We start from the raw sequence: 23767 nt of genomic DNA, 5'->3' as shown, positions 1-23767 counted from the left end.
CCCGTGTCCCCTGCATCGGCAGGCGGACTCTCAACCACTGCGCCACCAGGGAAGCCCTCTTTTAAGTTATTCTAATTGAGTTATTAGGGACACCATTATTCCTATTTGTGTGACTGTTAACTCTCTTTCATTATCAATGCTTTCCCCATATGATATGTAATTTTTGGCTTGGGATCATCTTCCACTGAGACCGTTTTCTCTGTGACAGCCTCATTCACCCTGGATTGCAGGGTGGTGCTACAGTAGTGTTGCAGTTGTTTTTGCCAGGTACCCCAAGGGGTCAGATTTTGAGTTGATGTTTTGTTTGTTTGTTTGTTTTCTTTCTTATTGGAGTATAGTTGCTTTACTTGAGTTAATGTTTTGACCTGGATTAACCACAGTGGTCTGTCAATGTATGTGAAGACTCCACGCACATGCATGATACAGGCTTGAGCATTCTGTATCCCATGGGATACATATTTTCCCCACCTAGGATCCCAGAGAGATACAAGCTTCCTTGATTCTTCCCTGAAGTGCAGAGAAATAACGGGAGTGGCCTCCCTTCATTGCTCCAGCCTCGTGCAGGGATTTGCCCTGTGTGCCCACCTCACATGGGTCCAGGCTGCATCCCTCTATTTCAGTCCTTGGGTGGTAGGGACTGTAGTTGGGTCTGATGTCACCCGTGGTCACCAAGTAAAGGCTCTGAACTTAACCACACTGGCTAGGTTCCATCTGTTTCTTTTTCACATCAGAGGATCTATTTTCTTTCAAGCTCACTATATATTGAAAGAGACTTTTGTTGTTGCCTTTGTTGTTGTTGTGCCTTATACAGAATATCCTTATACTTGTAGCATGAGAGGGAGCTATAACAGTGCAGTCACCAGCATTTTCAGAACCAGAAGTAGGAGGATTTTTCATCCCCATATACTTTTTTCTGGTTTGGGGTTACTCCCTGTCCCTGACTCTCTGCTCCTGCTGTTTACACACGGTGGCTTCTTGAATCTCATTGATACCATGGATTAGATATTATCTTATTTTTTCTTCTTTCTTATAGGAACTCATAGACTATATTTGCTCTTATTCCTCAGAATCATCCTTGTGTCATGGGTCCCCAGGATCATCCCCCAGGTTTAACGATTCTCTAGGGGGACTCACCAATAAGTTGTACTGGTGACTATGATTTATTCCAGCCAAAGAATACAAGTAAAATCAGCGAAGGGAAAAAGCACATGGAGCAAAGTTCAGAAGAAACCCGGTGCAGGCATCCAAGAATTCCCTCCCAGTGGAGTCACGCGAGATGCTCCTAATCCCCCAGCAATGAGCTGTGACTACACAATATGAGAGCTACCACCGAAGCCCACTGGAGACTCAGTGCCAGTGGGGCCCAGTCACACAGACACCCTCTGCCTGGCGCATACCAAAATTCCAGTCTCCCAGAAAGAAAACAGGTGTTCATCATAAACCATAGTTGTTTGCACGAAAACGTTGAGGCACAGTGAGCCATTCTTACCAACCTTGCAAGCAGGCCTTTCTAAGAGTAGCAGTTTTAGGACTGCTATGTTAACTCTTTTTTGTACTTCCCTCTTCTTTTGAACTGGACGTTGTTTTTATGGTTCCGAATGGGATTTTTTTCTCTGTATGTTTTTTCTTTTCTATATTTACCAGATTTCTTGCTATAAGTCCAGATTCTTATAATGAAAACAAATGTTTACAGAGTCCTGCAGTGTACATGAATGCTTGAACATATAACTAGATAGAGAAAAATTTTCCACAAGAATAACGTGAGAGAACTATCGGTTATTGGAAAAATACATTGTTACTGCTCAAGATAAAAGCTGAGACCCACCCTACTACCCTCCAGGGCACTGAGTGCAGGAAGAAAGAGAATTTTGTAGGAAACAAGAGAATTTTGTGGATTGCTCAAGAGAGGGGTGAGGAGAAGAGAGAATGAGCATGGGAGGGTGAATCCTGGGAAACACTGCACACTGCAATTTGACTCCACCTTATAACACTCCCCACATACACACTCACACTCACACATTCCATAAAATGTGCAAAATTTCATAAAATGCTTCATGTGAGTGAGTGCATTGTGAAATTTGGTGACAAGGCTCAGTTCTGTTCAGTGAAGCAGATAGCATGTAAGGAAGTGAGAGAGTGGAGGCCAAGAGAAGCAAGAGAATTAGGCAATGGCTTCTCATAGAAATGATGGCAATGATTTTTAACTGTCACAGGCGCTTTGAGGGTTGGAGATAAGTTTATTAACACTAGTGGGCTCATGGACCCCCATGGTGTGTGTGGGTGTGTATGTGTATTTAAATAAAATATGGATTGATATCCACCAGTCAGTGTTAATCATTATTTATGTGTCAGTAGTAAGCACTAGTGATCTTCATTAAATTTTTTCTTGTCTTCATGCTCTAATTTTTCTTCAAAGAATATATATTACTTGTAACATCAAAAAACAATAAAATATGTTCAAAATTATGAGGCCTCTTCAAAAATGACTTTTAAAACACTTCTAAATAGCTTGAACCTATACTAGCATTTTTCCCTAGGTTTTTTTTTTCAGTGTTGGCTCCTTTTTGGAATTTAAAAAAAAATTTTATTGGGGTATAGTTGATTTACAATGTTGTGTTAGTCTCAGGTGTACAGCAAAGTGATTCTGTTATACATATACATATATCCACTCTTTTTTAGATTCTTTTCCCATATAGGCCATTACAGAGTACTGAGTAGAGTTCCCTGTGCTATACAATAGGTCTGTATTAGTTATCTGTTTTATATATAGTAGTATGTATATGTCAATCCCAGTCTCCCAATTTATCCCTGTAAATTTCAGTTAAGTCCATCTTGTTAATGTATCATTTAAAACTTGTGTTTCCTTATTTGTTTTCAATTTGGATGATCTGTCCATTGGTGAAAGGGGTGTTAAAGTCCCCTCCTATGATTGTGTTACTGTCAGTTTCCCCTTTTATGCTTGTTAGCATTTGCCTTATGTATTGAGGTGCTCCTATGTTGGGTGCATAAATATTTACAATTGTTATATCTCCTTGGATTGATCCCTTGATCATTCTGTAGTGTCCTTCTTTGTCTCTTGTAATAGCATTTATTTTAAAGTCTATTTTGTCTGATATGAGAATTGCTACTCCAGCTTTCTTTTGATTTCCATTTGCATGGAATATCTTTTTCCATCCCCTCACTTTCAGTCTGTATGTGTCCCTAGGTCTGAAGTAGGTCTCTTCTAGACAGCATATGTACGGGTCTTGTTTTTGTATCCATTCAGCCAGTCTGTGTCTTTTGGTTGGAGCATTTAATCCGTTTACATTTAAGGTAGTTATCGATATGTATGTTCCTATTACCATTTTCTTACTTGTTTTGGGTTTGTTATTGTAGGTGTTTTCCTTCTCTTGTGTTTCCTGCCTAGAGAAGGTTCTTTAGCATTTGTTGTAAACCTGGTTTGGTGGTGCTATATTCTCTTAGCTTTTGCTTGTCTGTAAAGGTTTTAATTTCTCCATCAAATCTGCATGAGATCCTTGCTGGGTAGAGTGATCTTGGTTGTAGGTTTTTCCCTTCCATCACTTTAAATATGTCCTGCCACTCCCTTCTGGCTTGCAGAGTTTCTGCTGAAAGATCAGCTGTTAACCTTATGGGGATTCCCTTGTATGTTATTTGCTGTTTTTCCCTTGCTGGTTTTAATATTTTTTCTCTGTATTTACTTTTTGATAGTTCGATTAATATGTGTCTTTGCATGTTTCTCCTTGGATTTATCCTGTATGGGACTCTCTGTGCTTCCTGGAGTTGACTGACTAGTTCCTTTCCCATATTAGGGAAGTTTTCAACTCTAATCTCTTCAGATATTTTCTCAGTCCCTTTCTTTTTTCTCTTCTTCTTCTGGAACCCCTATAATTCGAATGTTGGTGCGTTTAATGTTGGCCCAGAGGTCTCTGAGACTGTCCTCAATTCTTTTCATTCTTTTTTCTTTATTCTGCTCTGTGGTAGTTATTTCCACTATTTTATCTTCCAGGTCACTTATCTGTTCTTTGCCTCAGTTATTCTGTTATTGACTCCTTCTAGAGAATTTTTAATTTCATTTATTGTGTTGTTCATCATTGTTTGTTTGCTCTTCAGTTCTTCTAAGTCCTTGTTAAACGTTTCTTGTATTTTCTCCATTCTATTTCCAAGATTTTGGATCATCTTTACTATCATTACTCTGAATTCTTTTTCAGGAAGACTACCTATTTCCTCTTCATTTGTTAGGTCTGGTGGGTTTTTACGTTGCTCCTTCATCTGCTGTGTGTTTCTCTGTCTTCTCATTTTGCCTAACTTACTATGTTTGGAGGTCTCCTTTTCACAGCCTGCAGGTTCATAGTTCCCGTTGTTTTTGGTGTCTACCCCCCGTGGCTAAGGTTGGTTCAGTGGGTCATATAGGCTTCCTGGTGGAGGGGACTGGTGCCTGTGTTCTGGTGGATGAGTCTGGATCTTGTCTTTCTGGTGGGTAGGACTGCCTCTGGTGGTATGTCTTGGGGTGTCTGTGCCCTTATTATGATTTTAGGCAGCCTCTCTGCTAATGGGTGGGGTTGTGTTCCTGTGTTGCTAGTTGTTTGGCATAGAGTGTCCAGCACTGTAGCTTGCTGGTCGTTGAGTGGAGCTGGGTCTTAGCGTTGAGATGGAGATCTCTGAGAGAGCTTTTGCCGTTTGATATGATTTGGGGCCAGGAGGTCTCTGGTGGACCAGTGTCCTGAACTCAGCTCTCCTACCTCAGAGGCTCAGGCCTGGCACCAGGGCGGAGCACCAAGACCCTGTCAGCCACACGGCTCAGAAGAAAAGGGAGGAAAAAAAAGAAAGAAAGAGAGAGAGAGAGAGAGAGAGAGAGGGAGGGAGGGAGGGAGGGAGGGAGGGAGGAAGGAAGAAAACTAAAATAAAACAAAGTTATTAAAATAAAAAATATATTATTTTTTAAAAAGTAACCAAAAAAAGAAAGAAAGAAAGAAGAGAGCAACCAAACCAAAAAACAAATCCACCAATGATAACAAGTGCTAAAAACTATGCTAAAAAACAACAACAACAAAAAAACAGACAGACAGAACCCTAGGACAAATGGTAAAATCAAAGCTATACAGACAAAATCACACAAAGAAGCATACACATACACACTCACAAAAGGAGAAAAAGGAAAAATATATATATTAAAAAAAATAAAGGAAGAGAGCAACCAAATCAATAAACAAATCTACCAATGATAATAAGCTCTAAATACTAAACTAAGATAAACATAAAACCGAAAACAACTTAGATGCAGAAAGCAAACCCCAAGCCTACAGTTGCTTCCAAAGTCCACTGCCTCAATTTTGGGATGATTCATTGTCTATTCAGGTATTCCAGAGAGGCAGGGTACATCAAGTTGATTGTGGAGATTTAATCCGCTGCTCCTGAGGCTGCTGGGAGAGATTTCCCTTTCTCTTCTTTGTTCGCACAGCTCCTGGGGTTCAGCTTTGGATTCGGCCCCGCCTCTGCATGTAGGTTGCCTGAGGGCGTCTGTTCTTCCCCCAGACAGGAGGGGGTTAAAGGAGCAGTGGATTAGGGGGCTTTGGCTCACTCAGACCGGGGAAGGGAGGGGTACAGAATGCGGGGCAAGCCTGCAGCGGCAGAGGCCGGCGTGACGTTGCACCAGCCTGAGGCATGATGTGTGTTCTCGTGGTCAAGTTGTCTCTGGATCACGGGATGCTGGCAGTGGCGGGCTGCACAGGCTCCCGGGAGGGGAGGTGTGGATAGTGACCTGTGCTTGCAACAGGCTTCTTGGGGCCTGCAGCAGCAGCCTTAGCATCTCATGCCTGTCTCTGGGGTCCACGCTGATAGCCGCAGCTCACGTCCATCTCTGGAGCTCATTTAAGTGGTGCTCTGAATCCCCTCTCCTCGTACACCCCAAAACAATGGTCTCTTGCCTCTTAGGCAGGTCCAGACTTTTTCCCAGACTCCCTCCCGGCTAGCTGTGGCACACTAGCCCCCTTCAGGCTGTGTTCAGGCAGCCAAGCCCAGTCCTCTCCAAAGCCGGAGCCTCAGCTCCCAGCCCCCGCCTGCCCCAGCAGGTGAGCAGACAAGCCTCTCAGGCTGGTGAGTGCTGGTCAGCAGCGATCCTCTGTGCGGGCGTCTCCCCGCTTTGCCCTCCGCACCTGCGCCCTCCTCCGCGGCTCCGAAGCTCCCCCCCGCCCACCCCCCGTCTCCGCCAGTGCAGGGGCGTCCTAGTGTGTGGAAACTTTTCCTCCTTCACAGCTCCCTCCCAGAGGTGCAGGTCCCGTCCCTATTCTTTTGTCTCTGTTTTTCTCTTTTCTTTTGCCCTACCCAGGAACGTGGGGAGTTTTTGGCCTTTGGGAAGTCTGAGGTCTTCTGCCAGAGTTCAGTAGGTGTTCTGTAGGAGCTGGTCCTCACGTAGATGTATTTTTAATGTATTTTGGGGGAGGAAGGTGATCTCCACGTCTTACTCCTCCACCATCTTGAAGCTATCTCCACTAAAGCAGTTTTCACAGTGATCTTTCCTATTGACATTCCCACCAGATGTGTTGAAATGTGAGTTTCTTTTGATGCATAGTCTTACCAAATTTGGCAAACTTTGCCAATCTTATGGTTTAAAATTTTTTTCATTATGATCTTAATTTGCATTTCCCTGATTACTTATAAGGATAAGCAGCTTTACTGTTTGTTTGCCATTCTGTTTCCTCTTTTATGAAATGCATGCCCACATATGCTGCCTATTTTTCTATTGTTTGTCATTTTCTCATACCTTCATAGGAATGAATCTTGGAGGAGGAATGTGAGTGGACAATATAGCACACGAGGCCCTTGGGATTATCTAGTCCATCGAACTGCCAGAAGCAAGAGTCCATTGTAAATTTTACGTAAATTTTACCTAAATTTTACGTAAATCTTAAAATTCTCTCCCATCTTTCTGCTGTATAGGGTTTTATCGGTTCCCATAAAGAGCAGGTGTTGAAGGTTTACTACTTACCTGGAGTACCTGAGATCTTTCAAAGGAGCTTCCAGATACAGATTGCCCACTTGGACCCAGAAAATATTACTCTGAGTGGAGAGGGAATCTTTCCCCGAATCTGCGTCGATCTCCCCAGGAACCTCAAAGGTACTCTGGCCCTCTATAGTATTTCCCCACTGGATGACAAGATGTGTTTTAGCTGCTTATTATAAGGTTGATGGCAACTCGCATTATTTGTTTGGCAGTCCTCACAAGTTCCCTTTTGTGTTATTCCTGAATTGCAAAAAACGTCAAGAGTTGAAATTGACTTGGTGACCTGAGATGAGTAAGACAAGATAGGGTCCATGGTAGTTCCAAATTAAGACCCCTGGCCAATTTTGCCATCATTAAATTACTTAAAGAGGGATCAGGACATTGTACTTCCAAAAGCCTTTTCCTCCATCACATGTTCCTTCCAGCTGCACTCTCTCACTGAGTTGTCACTCACAGATGGCCATTGAGAAGGCAAAGGCTGATTGTACTGCAAGGAATACAGTTCTCAAAATATCAATATAAACTGTACAGAAAGGCAGCTAAGGTTCCAACCCCTTATGCTGGCAGTACAGTTTGGAGGCTAACTTAGACTTATCAATTGTCTGCCCAAATCCTTAGCCAAGGCTTTTCTGGGTAACATCTGGCACCCAGAGCCATCCCTCTGTATCAGAATATTTCTGTCTTGGCAGATCCTGAAGCTCAACTCAGCAGCTCTTTTAGCCACAGACTGACTCTGGCTCTTTCTTCCTGACATGGACTACAGGATGAAGAGTCAAGAGAAACTTCTCACTCTTCTTCGTGAACCCTCTTCAAGCTCTTTGAAATCTACATTCCCTAAGCAGCTTCAGACTAAGCCCTCCCACCTCAGCCTTTCCTCCTACCCCACTCGCCAAAGTCACTAACTCACCTGTTGATGGTCATGCATTAAATCCTAATTGTCTGCTCCCTGATAATATGAACACAAACATTAATAAATCTAAGACCATGTTACATTCTAGTATCTAGAGTTCCAGCCAGCCTGAGGTTAGTCCAACTCTACATATAATTGTCAAGAAGAAAAGCCTTTGCCACACGGTTGAAAACTGGGTGCCCAGCTGGCCTCATGATGGCAGTAGACATGTTTGCCCAATACAGGGCTTTAAAATAATTTAAATCTGAATACTAGTTGGGTCTTCTGTACTCCAGTTCGCCACAGTCCCAGCACTTCCTGTGGTTTCATAGAAGGCACTTTAATTACTTTGCTTACCTTGCCCCTCAAGCATTTGAATTTGCGCTGGCTTACTGGTGAACTGGAGAAATCTCTCTCCCCTTTGCCCAGCCTGCCTGATTCAGGGGGCTGTAGCTTATTTAGTCGTAGTTAAAGCAACTTGAACCAAATGTATTCTTTTTGTTAACAGAGAATTAATAAACATGAAGACCAACCTAAAGGGTGACCATCCATCTGGGTTTGTCCAGCATGGAGGGGTTTCCCAAGTGGCGCAGCCATCGGTGCTAGAACTGGGAAAGTATCAAGTAGGCTGGGATCCAGTTGGTCACCCTATGAGTGGCTCAGGATGTTACTGTCATTAAGTTCTTGAGAAACAGTTGGTAGCCCACTAAAGCATAATCTCATAAAACTCAGTGAGTTCTCTTTTACAAATTCTACTCATTCACAAATTATCCTCTGAAGCAGAGAAAACATGGCAGGCTAGGTTTCACAAAGTTCACTTCCCTTCTCACTTTATTTACCCTGAGCTTAGAGTCTGTGTTTTAGGCATAATTCATATATTTCTAGCCATTCAGATTTCCTTCTCCTTCCAACCCCCACAGGATGTGAGAGGTATGAAATCTTCTTAAATCAGGCCAGAAAAAACCTAGAAAAAAACAAAAATGAAATGTTTCACCACTTAGAGAGACCTGAGAAAGTGCCTGAGGATGAATCTTCTGAGGTAAGATTGGCTTCACTTGCACAGGAAGTAGATTCACAGGAAGCTGCAAAAAAATGTTTTTCCTAGTGGTAACATCTTGCATAACTATAGAACAGTATCAAAACCAGGAAATGGACATTGGTACAAGCCATAGAGCTTATTCAGATTTCATCAGTTTTATATGTACTCGTGGGTCTGTCTCTGCATGTCTGCATGTCTCTGTATGTATGCATATCTGCGTCTGTGTGTGGGTCTAACCCAATTTTTTCACGTGTAGCTTTGTGTATCCACCACCACAATTAAGGTACAGAAGTGTTCCATCTCCGTAAGTATCCCTTGTGCTCACTGGGGAAATAGAATTATAAGCAAAAATCTCTTTCCAACCCACAGAATCTCTCCACAAAGGTGGAAGAGAAAGAATCCAACTTTATTATTGATAAGCATTAAAGCAGAAAGTGTTCCGTGTCTCTGTCAGTCTGCTAGGAGATTGCAAAGACAGAAAGAAATCTCAGTCTTTCATAGAGCCAAGCAGATACAACCTATTATATACATGTTCTCAAGGTAAACAGTAACTAGTCCTTAAGTAAAAACTATAACTAGTCCTCAAGTAAGAGGACTTGACAGCACCATTTGTCACACTTAGTTCATGCTAAATTCACATGGTAATTGGGGTGACCATCTGTGTTAGCTAATTGGCTTTACCCAAAGGGAAAACAAACCTTTTGTGTTTTTATGACAGGGTCCTCTGAAGTTGAGCTCCTATCCTCCCACAGAAATGGCAGGATAGGAGATGGGGCTCTATCTTCCTTGATGATGACATGTCAAAGAGATGGTTCCCAGGTCCTTAAGGAAGATGTTCCCGGGTTGTGAAGCTGATAAAAAGTCTTAGCCTATGAAAAGATTTATATATATTTCCAAGAGACAGAGAAAGAACTTACAATTTTTCTTGAAAATGAAGCTGGAAGACGTCTCTACCCTTATTTTCAACAGGGAGAATTGAGCCTCTTTTTTTTTTTTGCCACACCTCATGGCTTACAGGATCTCAGTTCCTGACCAGGGATTGAACCGGGACCGCAGCAGTGAAAGCCCAGAATCCTAACCACTAGGCCACCAGGGAACTCCCTTGAGTCTCTTATTTTTAATTTGTTTTTGCCTTTACATGCTTCTCCCTTATAGCCATCCCCAATCTCCCCACCCCTTTCCCCGGGCAGCCACTATAGTTCTCCATCTCTATAATCTTGTTATGAGCATAGAAGAGTTATGTAAATGGAATCATACAGTATGTAACCTTTTGAGATTATTTTTTTTTCATTCAGCATAATGCACTTGAGGTCCATCAACATAAATAGTTCATTCCTTACTCCATTGCTCAGTAATACTCCATGGCACAGATGTACAGTTTGTTTAACCACCTTAAACCCCAACAAAAATTTTAACACCACAGATATACTGTATATCTATTTATTTACTGTGGCCCTTTGGAGGGCCACAAGCCATTGTAATATCTAAGATTTTCTCACTCTCTCCTCCATGAAGCAACTTTCGCCCCCTTAGGGGTGGTTTTGCCCCCATTGAGAATGCATGTTCTCAAAGAATTTGCTTACTTGCTCTTCTCTCTTGCTCCAGTTAAATGCTCAACTCCAGATGGAAGTAGAGCGGCTTATAGTCCAAGACTATGCCACAGAACATCAGAAATCAATTGTCCTTGGTTCCATGGACAACTTCTGCCATCACAGTCACCGCAAACCGATCAAGTGAGCGCCCTTCCATGTCGTGTTTGTTTCAGAGTGTAGCAGAGCCAGCAGTGCCCTCCACCGGAGTGCTCCATGAATTAGTGATTGACTATGTATGGATGAAATCCACTCGCCTTACATGTCTGCCGTTATCTAGCAGCCAGCCAACCAGGCAGGTCTCTGCCTCTTAGTCAGAAACCTCCCACTTTGTCTAATAGATGGGCCGGTTTCAGGTCCTTAAGGACCAGCACTGAGTGTGTTTAGAGATGATGGCTAAAGCAGCAATGTGGTCTTCTGGGGGAAGTGTCTTGTTCCTAGTCTCCATTCTGGAGAGTGGTGGTTCTCTACTCCAGAGAATAGAATTGTGCAGAGGAGATGGAAGAGAGCCTCATACTCTTGCACTTTTGGAAATGTGAGTGGTAAGAAGACCTTGTTAACTGTTTCAGAGTCCAGCTGCCAGAATATATCTTAGACTTTGGCTACATCATCCTTGGTGATGTCCGAACCCACATCATCAAGATCACCAACACCAGTCACTTCCCAGTGTCCTTCCATGCAGAAAAGCATGTCCTTCACGACACAGGTAACCAGGATGGAGACCCTTCCTATTGCACTCTGTCATTTCTAACACGATGCCCATCTGTACTGTCCCGGAGTGCTTCCTCTGCGATCAGCTGAAAGAATTGTTGGGCCATTAATTGATACTTTGAGTGGTCATCCTGCCTCTGATGGGCTGTATCTAGAGCAGCTCTTGATTGCTACTTTTCTTTTCCACAAAGAAATTTTGTTTGTCTTGGTCCAGGCTTCAGTATTGAGCTAGATCGTGTGAAGAATCTGCCTTACTGTGAAACGGAAACATTTGAAGTGAGATTTGATGCACAAGGGGCCAGCCTTTCTGTTGGAAACAAAAAGGTCATTCTGCCCATCAAGGTAGGATGCATCACTAGGCCCAGCTGATCCTCCCCAGCTTCCAGCTCTGCTTGCTGATCACCCCTGTGATGATCCAGTTACTATTTCAGAGCCGTGATTCTTTCTCCAATCCCATGCTACATGGTAACAACAATTTTATGCCCACTCTAGGTGGTTGGAGGGCCAACAGTTCACATCTGTCTCCAAGCCAAGGTGACCATTCCCAGTATGACACTGTCTTGTGGAAAAGTGGAGTTTGCCACAATTCAGTGTGGACAGTGCCTCGTGGAAACTATTCAGCTTTCCAATCACCTCCAAGTCCCTTGTGAATGGTTTATCCACACCCATAAGCAAGTTAGCAAGGTAAATGAATTGTGGCCCATTGTCCCCTTTTTTCCATCTCCGTTTAAGTCAGATTTATAATTCTAATCCGTCACACTCTTCATTTCACCCTTCTGCTCAAAGGCTTTCAGCGACAACCATTGCCCCCTGAATAAAATGTAGGCCCTCAGCCCAGCACTCAAGGACTATCAGGCCATGCTATCTCGAGAATGTCGTATTTATCTTTGTGCCCCGGGTATCCACACATCCCCTGACACCTGGGAAGTAATCAGTAAACATAGATTGAGTGGGTGGAGGGTGGAGGCATTTTCCAAAGAAAATGGTCTAATTGTCTACTATTTATTTGCCAGCTGGAGAAACACATGCCCAAGTACTTAAGACGGAAACTATGTGCTGAATTTAAGCCAAAGACACGGATCTTTGAGATTCAGCCCACTTCTGGGGTCTTGGATCCTGGTGAGAGGTCCAACATGCAAGTGAAATTCATGCCCAAAGAAGAGGTAAGCTTTAAAGAAATGCAGTCTCATTCAGACTCTCTGGATCTCTTTGAGCTGTACTCGAAGTCCATGCTTGATTGGGTCTCCAGGGAAACTTTGAGTGACCTGTCCCTCACTATTCTGATTATGACATTCAGTGCTCTGGTTCATGCAGGAGCTGTGTCCTGGTGGTTAGGAGCACCGGCTCTGGAATCGGCAGATCTATCTAACACTTTGACTTTTACCAACAGACCTGGCTTAGTGGCCTTCTGCCTCTGACTAAGAGGCTGCATGGCTTTGGGCAAATTATTCAGCCTCGCTAAACCTTAGTTTGCTCATAGATAAAATGAAAAACAATAATATCACATGTCCAAAATCCCTTATTGCAATTCCAAAATCCAGTAATTTCTAAAAACTGGGGGAAAAATTTTTTTAAGTTTCAGACCCAAACTCATTTGGCAGAAAAACCTATCTGAACTCACATGAGACTACTTAACCCTTATTTATCCCCCTTGGTTTGCAGACTCAAACACTGCAACTGCAGAAATATTAATGTGTTTGATTACAGGGGATGCTGCTAAGGATACTGTGTAACATAGGGTATATGCTCTCTGTTTACCTTTTTAAAACTCTGAATTTGAAAGCATCTGGCCCCTAGGGTTTCAGGTAAGAAATTATCAACCTGCAGTAGCTACCTCCTAAGGGTCATTTTGAAGATTAAATGAATTAATGTGAATAAAATGCATAGCATACTGCTCTGTATGTAGTGTCTCAATATCTATTTATTATTATCATCAGTAGTTGTGATAATAATAAGTACTTTCTGGTAGACATACTCCCTGGGCCTCACAAGTGTTTCTTTTGCAAACACCATGAGCACAAAGCTACTCCTGACAAAGAATACAGTAAAAAAAATAATAAAAATCCTAGAACCAGAGAGGATCTCAAGAGGTTACACTGTAAAGACTTTTGCTGAAAGCCTAAGGATTTGGGAGATGTTTTTCTTTATTCTTTAAAAAGAAGAAATTGATGTGAGTTTTATAAAATACCCATGGTTAACTCCCGTTTTCCTGGTAACGGCTTTGAGGAAATGCTTCAGAATCTACAATGAGAAGAAAGAAAAGAGAATGACTTCATATCTGATTCTAAAATAGAGTCCCTGTTTCTGTCGTTATCAAAATCTCCCCAACCCTTTTAAAAGAAAAGAAAACGAATGTGTTTGTCATTCTTAGAGAGTCTTAAGACTGCCACCAGGTTTACTCAAGATTTTGGATGTTTTACTGAAAAAAATATCAGTAAATATAGTGAAAAGAGAGATTTGTTTGGGCAGTTCCATGAATGTCGAGTTAGCATTGGTCAAAATTAATAAAATGTTTCCACCAAATGGGATAGGAATTTTTTTAAGTATCATTTTTTGCTGAAGTATAGTTAATTTAAAATGAATACATATATTTTTTTCAGACTCTTTTCCATTGTAGGTTATTATAAGATATTGAGTGTAGTTCCCTATGCTATACAGTAGGTCCTTGTTGTTTACCTATTTTATATATAGTAGTGTGTATATATTAATCCCAAACTCCTCATTTATCTCTCCCCCCTGCCCCACTATCCCCTTTGGTAACCATAAGTTTGTTTTCTATGTCTGAGTTTACTTCTGTTTTGTAAATAAGTTCACTTGTATCACTTTTTTAGATTCCACGTATAAGCGATATCATATGATATTTGTCTTTCTCTATCTGGCTTACTTCGCTTAGTATGATAATCTCTAGGTCCATCCATGTTGCTGCAAATGGTATTATTCCATTCTTTTTTACTCCATTGTACATATATACCACATCTTCTTTATCCATTCTTCTGTTGATGGACATTTAGGTTGCTTCCATGTCTTGGCTGTTGTAAACAGTACTGCTATGAACATTGAGGTGCATGTATCTTTTCAGATTAGAGTTTGGGAGAGGAATTTATTGGCCGTATACAAGGAACTGGTTAGCCTTGCAACCCATACAGTCCACACCTATATCTTATCCAGCATCGGCAGCACAGAGGAACACTGATGTCCACATTAACAACTCCTAGACATTATGTCTTCAGAATACTTTGTGTTAGAAAACAAGGAGATGAATGAAATGTTTTAGAAATATTTCCCTGGGACTTCCCTGGTGGTGTAGTGGTTAAGAATCCGCCTGCCAGTGCAGGGGACATGGGTTCCATCCCTGGTCTGGGAAGATCCCATGTGCCATGGAGCAACTAAGCCCATGCACCACAACTACTGAGCCTGTACTCTAGAGCCCGTGAGCCACAACTACTGAGCCGATGCACCTAGAGCCAGTGCTCCGCAGCAAGAGAAGCCACCTCAATGAGAAGCCCATGCACCACAACAAAGAGTAGCCCCTGCTCATCGCTACTAGAAAAAGCCCACATGCAGCAACAAAGACGCGATGCAGCCAAAAAAAAAAAAAAAGTAAGAAATATTTCCCTAAAAAACAGTCAAAATATAGAATTTTGGATCACATAAGGTGCTAAATCCATAACTATATAGAAAACCTTCTTAGCCAACAATTTGTTCTCTTACTATCTCCAACAACAGGTATTTTGCTGAACTTGTTTCTATGTCCTTACACATTCTTTCCATCTGATTTTCCTTCCCTCTGAGCTAAGGTAGTTAAGAGCTCTCCAAATCATTCAGCCAATCATGCTTTCCAAACCCAAGCCATGAGCCCAACAGTTTCAGAACAACCTGGGCATCTGGTTAAAACTACAGAATCCCCAGCCTTACCCTGCCCCTACCAAGTCAGGATCTCTAGGAATGGGCCTGTGAATATGCATTTTAATAGGTTCCTAAGTGAAACCAGATTAGAATAATTGGTATCATTATCAACTGGTATTTGGATTTTAATTGTATCAGACGAACTGATTGTGCTAGCTGATCATCTCTGACTAGCTGCTTAACTGTATCTTTAAATAATGGAAATATGATCATTGAGATTCTCCAAGAAACAGACCTGGAGTCAAGAATTTGAGTGCAAGCAGATTATTTAGGAAGTGTAGTGAATACTAAAAGAGAAGTAGAAGGTGATAAGGAAAAGGAAGGCAGCTAATAGGGTGTGTGAGTGAGCCAGCTACCTTGGACACTGGATTGATTTATTGATTTATTTATTTTTGGCTGCGTTGGGTCTTCGTTGCTGCATGCGGACTTTCTCTTAGTTGTGGCTAGTGGGGGCTACTCTTCGTTGCGGTGCACAGGCTCTAGTTGCACAGGCTTCAGTAGTTGTGGCATGTGGGCTTAATAGTTGTGGCTTGCAGGCTCTAGAACACAGGCTAGGTAGTTGTGGCACATGGGCTTAATTGTTCCACGGCATGTGGGATCTTCCCAGACCAGGGCTCAAACCCGTGTCCCCTGCATTGGCAGGCAGATTCTTAACCACTGCGCCACCAGGGAAGTCCTGGACACTGGATCTTAATCCCACTAGAAACTCAGAGAAAATATACAAAATGCATATTTCAGAATTATCTCTCTCAGGAGTCTTTATACAGTAACTCCTGAGAGTCATTGGTTAAGGATTGTCCCCAGAAGGTGTTACTTCTCTGACACTTCTGCCTTGCCCTGCCCTACCCATGGGCAGCAGGGCCCATGAAATGAGAGCCCAGAGGTACAGACCCAGAGGTTCAGATAGTGGCAGTGGGACATCTGAGCGCATTGGAGGATCTGAGGGGTATGAGAACAGCATTCACAGGACTGTGATGAAGCACTTGGTACAGTGCCTGGCATGCTAGATACCCAGTCTTAACACTCTAATATAAATTGCTCTCATGTAACTTTATAAGAAAACTTTTCTCTCTTAATCTAAACAGGATCAATTTTGTCCCCCAGTGGTTATCCATTTTACACGTCATATAACAGAAAAAAATTTAGTTGCTTGTTTTGTTTTTATATTTTCCAGAAATTCTACAGCCAAACCTTGGTGTTCCAGATTGCCCAGAGTGCTCAAAAGCTTACTCTACTGGCACAGGGGCAAGGTCTAGAGCCATGCTTGGAATTTAGTCCCTCAGTTCTGGAGCTGGGGCCACTGCTGCCTTATGCACCTGGAGATGAGGCCGAGGTGGTGGTGAAGAATCCTTGCAACTTTCCCATTGAGTTTTACTCCTTAGAATTTGACCAGCAATATCTTGTAGAAGAGAAGGTGAGCAGAGACCAAAACCAAACTCCATTTTCCTACACGTGCTGGGCCTTGCCAGGTACTCTTCTCTCTGCCTGGACAACTTCCTCCTCACTTTGCTCCTTCTTCTTGTGAACCCTTCCCTGTCAATTTAAAGATCACTTTGCAGTCTTTCCTGACCTACTTCCCTTGCCCTAAGCAGAATTCATTCTTCTTTGTGATCTCATTATACATTTGAAACAACTAATTTAAAAACTAATACATGCTCATGTTAAAATTCAAACTGTAAAGAATGCATGCCCTAGTCATTATATTTGAAATGAGTTTCTTGTAGACAGCATGTATTTGGGTCATCTTTTTAATACACTCTGGCAGTCTTTGTCTTTAATTCATGTATTTAGACCATTTACATTTAATGTAATCACGTTAGGGCTTAAATCTGCCTCTTTTTTTTATTCCTGTTTGCTCTGGCTTGTATATTTTACAATTGCTCCTCCTTGTCCATTTTTTTTAAACTTTATTCTTTAGAGCAGTTTTTGATTCACAGCAAAATTGAGGGGAAGATGCAGAGATTTTTCATATAACCCCTGCCCCCACACATGCATAGCCTCCCCCATTATCAACATCCCTCACTAGAATGGTATATTTTTTACAATTGATAAACCTATGTGACATCATAATCACCCAAAGTCCATAGTTTACATTACAGTTCACCCTTGGTGCATTCTATGGGTTTAGACAAATGTATAACAACATGTATCAATCATTATAGTGTCATACAAAGTATTTTCATTGCCCTAAATATCCTCTGTGCTCCACATATTCATCCCTCCCTCCTCCCAACCCCTGGCAACCATTAATCTTTTTTACTGTCTCTGTAGTTTTGCCTTTTCCAGAATGCCATACAGTTGGAATCATAGAGTATGTAGATGTTCAGACTGGCTTCTTTCACTTACTAATATGCATTTAAGGTTCCTCCATGTCTTTTTATGGCTTGATAGCTCATTTCTTTTTAGTGCTGAATGATATTCCGTTGTCTGGAAATACCACAGTTTATTTATCCATTCACCTACTGAAAGACATCTTGGTTGCTTCCAAGTTTTGGCAGTTATGAATAAAGCTGCTATAAACATCTGTGTGCCGGTTTTTGTGTGAACATAAGTTTTCAACTCTTTAGGTAAATGCCAAGGAGTATGATTGCTGGATTCTATGGTAAGTGTATGTTTAGTTTTGTAAGAAACTGTCAAACTGTCTTCCAAAATGGTTGTAACATTTTGCATTCCTACTAGCAGTAAATGAGAGTTCCTGTTGCTCCTTATCCTCACTAGCTTTTGATATTGTCAGGGTTTTGGATTTTGGCTGTTCTAATAGGTGTGTAGTAGTATCTCATTGTTGCTTTAATTTGCATTTCCCTGAAGGCATATATAATGTGGAATATCCATTCATACGCCTATTTGCCATCTGTATATTTTCTTTGGTGAGGTATCTGTTAAGGTCTTTGGCCCAATTTTTAATCAAGTTATCTGTTTCCTTATTGTTGAGCTTTAAGAGTTCTTAACATATTTTGAATAATAGTCCTTTATCAGATGTGTCTTTTTCAAATATTTTCTCCCAGTCTGTGGCTTGTCTTTTCATTCTCTTGACATTATCTTTTACAGAGCAGAAGTTTTTCATTTTAATGAAGTCCAGCTTATCAATTACTTTTTTCATAGAATGTGCCTTTGGAGTTGTGTCTAAAAAGTCATCACCATACTCTAGGTCATCTAAATCTTCTGTTATGCTATCTTCTAGAAATTTTATAGTTTTATGTTTTTTATTTAGGTCTACAATTCATTTGAGTTAATTTTTATGAAGATAAGATCCACTCAGATTTATTTTTTTGCTGGTGGATGTCCAATTCCAGCATCATTTGTTGAAAAAAACTCTTTGCTCCATGGTATTGCATTTGCTCCTTTAGGAAAGATCAGTTGACTATGTTTATTTGGGTCTATTTCTGGAATCTCTATTCTTTTCCATTGATCTATCCAGGTCCATTTTTACTATCTCTACCCTGCTGTCCTACCTTGAGGCTGATCTGTATAAACTATGCCTTTATCTAATACCCTTAGTACCCTACTTTTTAGAAACTGCCTCTTAGTTCCCTACTATGAGCAATAATGAAAATAGCTAAAATACTCTTTTTAACCTCTCCTCGCCACCCTCTAATTTAAAATGATATTTCTTTACTTCCAGTTAATGCCTACTGGGTAATCATCTAATTTCCATCATTTAGTCTTAGTTCTACACTTGAACATATTTAATGCTCAACACCAGTCCTTGTGATGAAGCTTCTCCATTCGCTACTGGGTTGTCAGAAGATCATTCTCTAGGGGATTCCTCAGGAAGGGACCGTGGGAACAGTACTTCCTGAGTATTCATGTGTTCGTAACTGTTTTTCCTTGGCTTTTGTGCTTGAAGATCGGTTTGATTGGATACAGTATCCTTGGCTCACATTTTCTGCACTCGTATATCTTAAATGCATTGCTCCATTGTTTTCTCATAAGGTCTTGCTGTTCATGAAGTGTGATGTTATATTAGCTATCTATTGCTGCAAAATAAATTACTCCCAAGCTTAGTCACATAAAACAATAAACATTTGTCATCTCATGTTTGCTCTGGGTCAGGAATTTGAGAATGGCTTAGCTAAGATGGTCTGCTTCCTCTGGACTCTCCATCAACTTGGCCTTTGAATCTTCTATCTTCTTTACATCCAGTGTTTGTGCTCTGCCCAGTTTGGATTCTGTCCCTCTGGATTCGAGTCTTTTCATTAGGTATTTATTAGATGTTCAATGGCTTGTGTTGGCACAGCACCCTCTGCTGTGGGTCAGGGTCAGTGGAAAGAAGAATCCAAGACTCTGAGATTTGCATGCAGAAGGTTTATCAGAGAGTACTCTCAGGGATGACACCTGTGAAGGATAAGGCATGTTAGACCTAGGCAGACAGAGAAGGTAAACTGTGATGACATTGCACAGAGGCTTCAGCTGATCCCACAGGACACTCTGCAGCTGGGCCGGCTGTTTACAGTCGCCTCAGTTGAAGCAAGTTGGCCAGGCCTTTGTGTCTCTACATCAGCCAGCCTTTGGAATAGGCCTTCCTTTCCCCACTGATCTGCCATGCCACCTCTGTCCTGTGTCAAAGCTCCATATACACGTGGGTCTATTCTAAGCTCTCACCTCCATTTCATTGGTCAGTTTCTCTATTCAGCATCAATACCACCCTGTCCATTGCTCCAACTTCATAATTCCTGATATCTGGTAGGACAGTCCTCTCTATTTTTCTTCATTAGCGTTTCAACTATTCTTAGCCCTTTGTTCTTCCATATAAATTTTAGAGTAAGCTCATTAATATTGGTTTTCAAGCAACTAAAATTGGTGATCTTGGAGAAGGGTTACCTAACTGATTTTTCACACCAGTAAATTAGGTTGCATAGGAAGTAATTGCTTTCTAGGAGTTGATTTTACTGTCTTTTTAAAATATACATACACACTAGTGTTGCTGGATTTAGCAGAAAGAAAAACAGGTGGCCACAATTAAATTTGAATTCCAGATAAACAATATGGGACACTTTTATACTTTAAAAATTATTCTTTTTTTTATCTGAAATTTAAATTTAACTAGGCATCTTGTACTTCATCTGACAAGCCTAATATACATCCCTCTCTGTCTGTCTCTCTCTCAAATATACACACACACACATACACATACCTAAACAGCCATTTTGCCTGTTTTTCTCTGGATCCTCTATACATGAGACAACGACCTTACCAAGACAATATTGCTAACCACAATATTTTTCAATAACATGTCACTCAAAGTGGATAATTGAGTTCTGTACTTTTGTCAATGGAAAACAACAACAACAAAAAACCCAGTATATGTTATTTATAAAACAAGGAGAAAATTCTTTTCCACATGGGAAATGCCCAAGCACAAATGGGGCAAAATAAAAATTCTATATCCCCACAGATCCAGGGCTCAGCCTTACACTTTAGACCTCTGCAAAGGACCCTACCCTTTGAGATCCAGAAAGTATTTGTATACACCCCAGCCTTGGTCAGGGGCAGGGTTTTTATGAGATGGATGGCAGACCCACCTGGGACTTTGGGGAGGAAACTTCCAGTGGGACCAACAGCAGTTTCCATTCTCCTTGAGTAGATCTTGCGAACGCTGAAGGGCTACGATTCCTACAACTCCCTGCTGCTGCCTCCCCGCCTTCCGGGGGAAAAGCTACCCCCAGAGGTATATGAATACTTTAAGGAGATGAAGAGGTCAAAAGAGGAGCAGATGAAGGTGAAATATCTGGAGAGTCTGGCACAGGAGAACGGTGAGAACTCAACAGTTCTGGAGCCCGCGGCTCCAGCCACTCCCCTGGCTTCTTTGAATTATCTCTGCTGGGAGACGAACCAGTTAACTGAGCACCTTACGGATTTCATTTCTAACCCTTGCAAAATGGTCCTGTTGTCCCCATTGTAGGGATGCAGAGATGGGGACACATTCTGCTCTCACCAGAGTCTGGTGGGGAGTTAAGACTTAAAAACAGCTAATTCAGATATAGAAGGACACTTGCTAGATATCAAGCCCTGTGCTGAGGGCTTCACACGTACAGATGAGAGAGGAAGCACTGAGAGGCCAGGTCCACAGATTTAAGTGGCAGAATCAGGACTCAAGCCCAGGTCTCTCTGACTCTGGAGTCCACGACAATAACCACTCCACTCCACAACCTCCACATCTGTGCCTAGGTGATGCAAGGTAATCCATCATGCATGGTAGATATTGGTGCCCTGCAAGAGGTAGGGGTGGGAGTTCACATGAGGAAAGACCCTCGATGGTCCTCAAGGCCAGAACTCAATCACAAAGCTGGACTGTGCTCTTACAATCTTCCCTTTTCTTGCCCAGCACCCCAGAGTTATCCATCATCCACCCAGGATCCCCCCTTGTGTGTACTTGAGCATCAAGGTTCCAGGGAGACCTGTGGGATCGTGTAGCTTGTTGGGGTGCTCACTTCTCTGCTTCCCTGTGCCCTCATCCTGGAAATTTGCCCTCCCTGTTCTTACTTGCTCTCTTCTTCTGCATAATAGTCATCACATGTATTTTCTTCACACTTGTCTCCCCTCTAGACAAGCCCCCATAAAGGCAGTGATCATGTCTTCCCCAATGTAAACCCAGTGCATGGACCAGCACCTGATACATCATAGTGCCTGACAAATGTTTCTGTAAGAGTGAATGAATGAATGAATGAATGAAGTCCATTTCTCCTGCCCTTGGACCTGTCTTGTTGTCTCTCAAGACAGAAGGTAGTTGGAGAACACTAATCTGCCCTAACAGGAGAAGATGAGAGAAGGCTGCCTGTCCACCCAGTCTCCTGGTCGTATTTATTGAGCATATTAGTTCACTAGAACTGCCACTGCAAATACCACAGACTGGGGGGCTTAACCACGCAAAACTTATTTTCTCATAATTCTGGAGGCTAGAAATCCAAGATCAAGGTGTTGGTGGAATTGTTTTCTACTGAACCTCCCTCCTTGGCTTGTAGATGCCTGTCTTCCCCCTGTGTGTTCACAAGGACTTCCCTCTGTGTGTCTGCGTCCTAATCTCTTCCTATAAGAACACCAGTGATATTGGACTGTGGATGGCTTAGGACACTCATTTTAACTTAATTACCTCTTGAAAGGCCCTAACTTCAAATAGTCACATTCTGGGATACTGGGGCAGGGAGTGGAGTGTGGCACGGGGGTGGTGCTTAGGACTTCAGCAAATGAACTTTATGGGAACCAGTTCAGCCCATAACAAGCACCCACTATGTTCCAAGCACTGAGCTGAAGTGCTAGAAGAAAGATCAATGAAATCAGCCCCTACCTTTGAGAGCTCAAAGTCAGGGAGGGGTGGGGGGATAGACATTTAAACTCAGGACTGCCTAGTGGCCTGAGGCAGAGAGTCACGAGGGGCTGCAAGGTAAAGAGGACTTAGTGAGAGCTGAGTAGGGCCCATCGCTCTCATCCCTGTCCTACACGCCTTGGTTGTGGGTTCATTTTTCCATTTGGCCCATGGAAAGGTGATCTAGAGCCAGGGCCTGAGGGTCAGTAGAAGTCCAGGGAGGCGCTCCCTCTGCTTCTCACCAGCACCTGTCTGAGAATCTGCTTACTCTGCTGTCACAGAGTACACGTCCTTCTCTGCTTCCAGACTACATCCAGGGAAGGCCAGCAGCTACAAGTCATGTTATTGCCGTTCCCAGGAGAGCTACAACCTCTCTGACTCAAATTCAAAATTAAACAAAGAAGGTGTCTTGGCTCCAGGGTAGAGCTGGGTCAACTTGTACAATGACAGCCCAATGCACCCACTGAAACTCTGTGGAATAGGGGCATTGAGGAGGGTCCGGGTCAGATAAAGTAGTAGATGTGCTCAACGATGACATGGAGAAATGTTCATGATAAATTAAGGGGGAAAGCAGGCTACAACTTGGTATGTGTATAGTATGATCCCAACTTCAGTTTTGAAAAATTAAAAATTAAAAGTCTGAGAGGGGGCTTCCCTGGTGGCGCAGTGGTTGAGAGTCCGCCTGCCGATGCAGGGGACACGGGTTCGTGCCCCGGTCCGGGAAGATCCCACGTGCCACGGAGCGGCTGGGCCCATGAGCCATGGCCGCTGAGCCTGCGCATCCGGAGCCTGTGCTCCGAAACGGGAGAGGCCGCAACAGTGAGAGGCCCGCGTACCAAAAAAAAAAAAAAAAAAAAATCTGAGAGGTTGCTGCTCTCCTATACTGATATCATAAAATGAAGCTGCTGTTCCTCTATCACCATTTCTTTGTCTATCTATATTTCTTTCTGTAGCTAAATTTTATCATTTTTGCTCTTTTGAATTTCCCAAATTTTCTAAACCAAATGTATAATTTTGTTATGTATTTTTTAATGTTAAAATGTAGAAATACTCTGGGCAGAGAAATTTAACAGCAGACTGACTGCAATTCTTGTTTATTTGGGTCAGATAGTCCAGGGTGATGGTAACCAGTTCAGTGATTCTCCTCTTTGTCTCTCTTCCCTTTTCTGCCCTATCTCCCTTGTCCTCCTCCCAACTCTTCCTGTGTGTTTCCATCCTTTGCTCCCTGGCAGAAGAGGACGATGGTCCCTTGTCAGAACAGGGAACCTCTGCCAGCACAAAGAGGACCTCGCTTAGCCGAGGGATCTCTGTCACATCCAACCTGGAAGAG

The 23767-nt window shown here is 42.3% G+C and overlaps 1 protein-coding gene across 1 annotated transcript in view; it reads left to right on the top strand.

The window, feature by feature from the left end:
• Positions 1 to 23767, top strand: part of HYDIN (HYDIN axonemal central pair apparatus protein) — a 342406-nt gene that overhangs the window by 209046 nt on the left and 109593 nt on the right. The window contains 10 exon segments of the mRNA XM_007462964.1: positions 6937 to 7114; positions 8810 to 8928; positions 10534 to 10661; positions 11087 to 11223; positions 11443 to 11570; positions 11721 to 11912; positions 12242 to 12391; positions 16309 to 16548; positions 20719 to 20887; positions 23670 to 23767. The exon segment at positions 23670 to 23767 is cut by the window's right edge and continues 1 nt beyond it. Coding sequence (XP_007463026.1) covers positions 6937 to 7114; positions 8810 to 8928; positions 10534 to 10661; positions 11087 to 11223; positions 11443 to 11570; positions 11721 to 11912; positions 12242 to 12391; positions 16309 to 16548; positions 20719 to 20887; positions 23670 to 23767 — 1539 coding nt within the window.

The sequence above is a fragment of the Lipotes vexillifer genome, unplaced genomic scaffold, assembly GCF_000442215.2.
Source record: "Lipotes vexillifer unplaced genomic scaffold, Lipotes_vexillifer_v1.1 scaffold70, whole genome shotgun sequence".
NCBI classification, from domain to species: domain Eukaryota; kingdom Metazoa; phylum Chordata; class Mammalia; order Artiodactyla; family Lipotidae; genus Lipotes; species Lipotes vexillifer.
The sequence above is the reverse complement of the archived record's forward strand: the minus strand, read 5'-3'. Positions and strand labels throughout refer to the sequence as shown.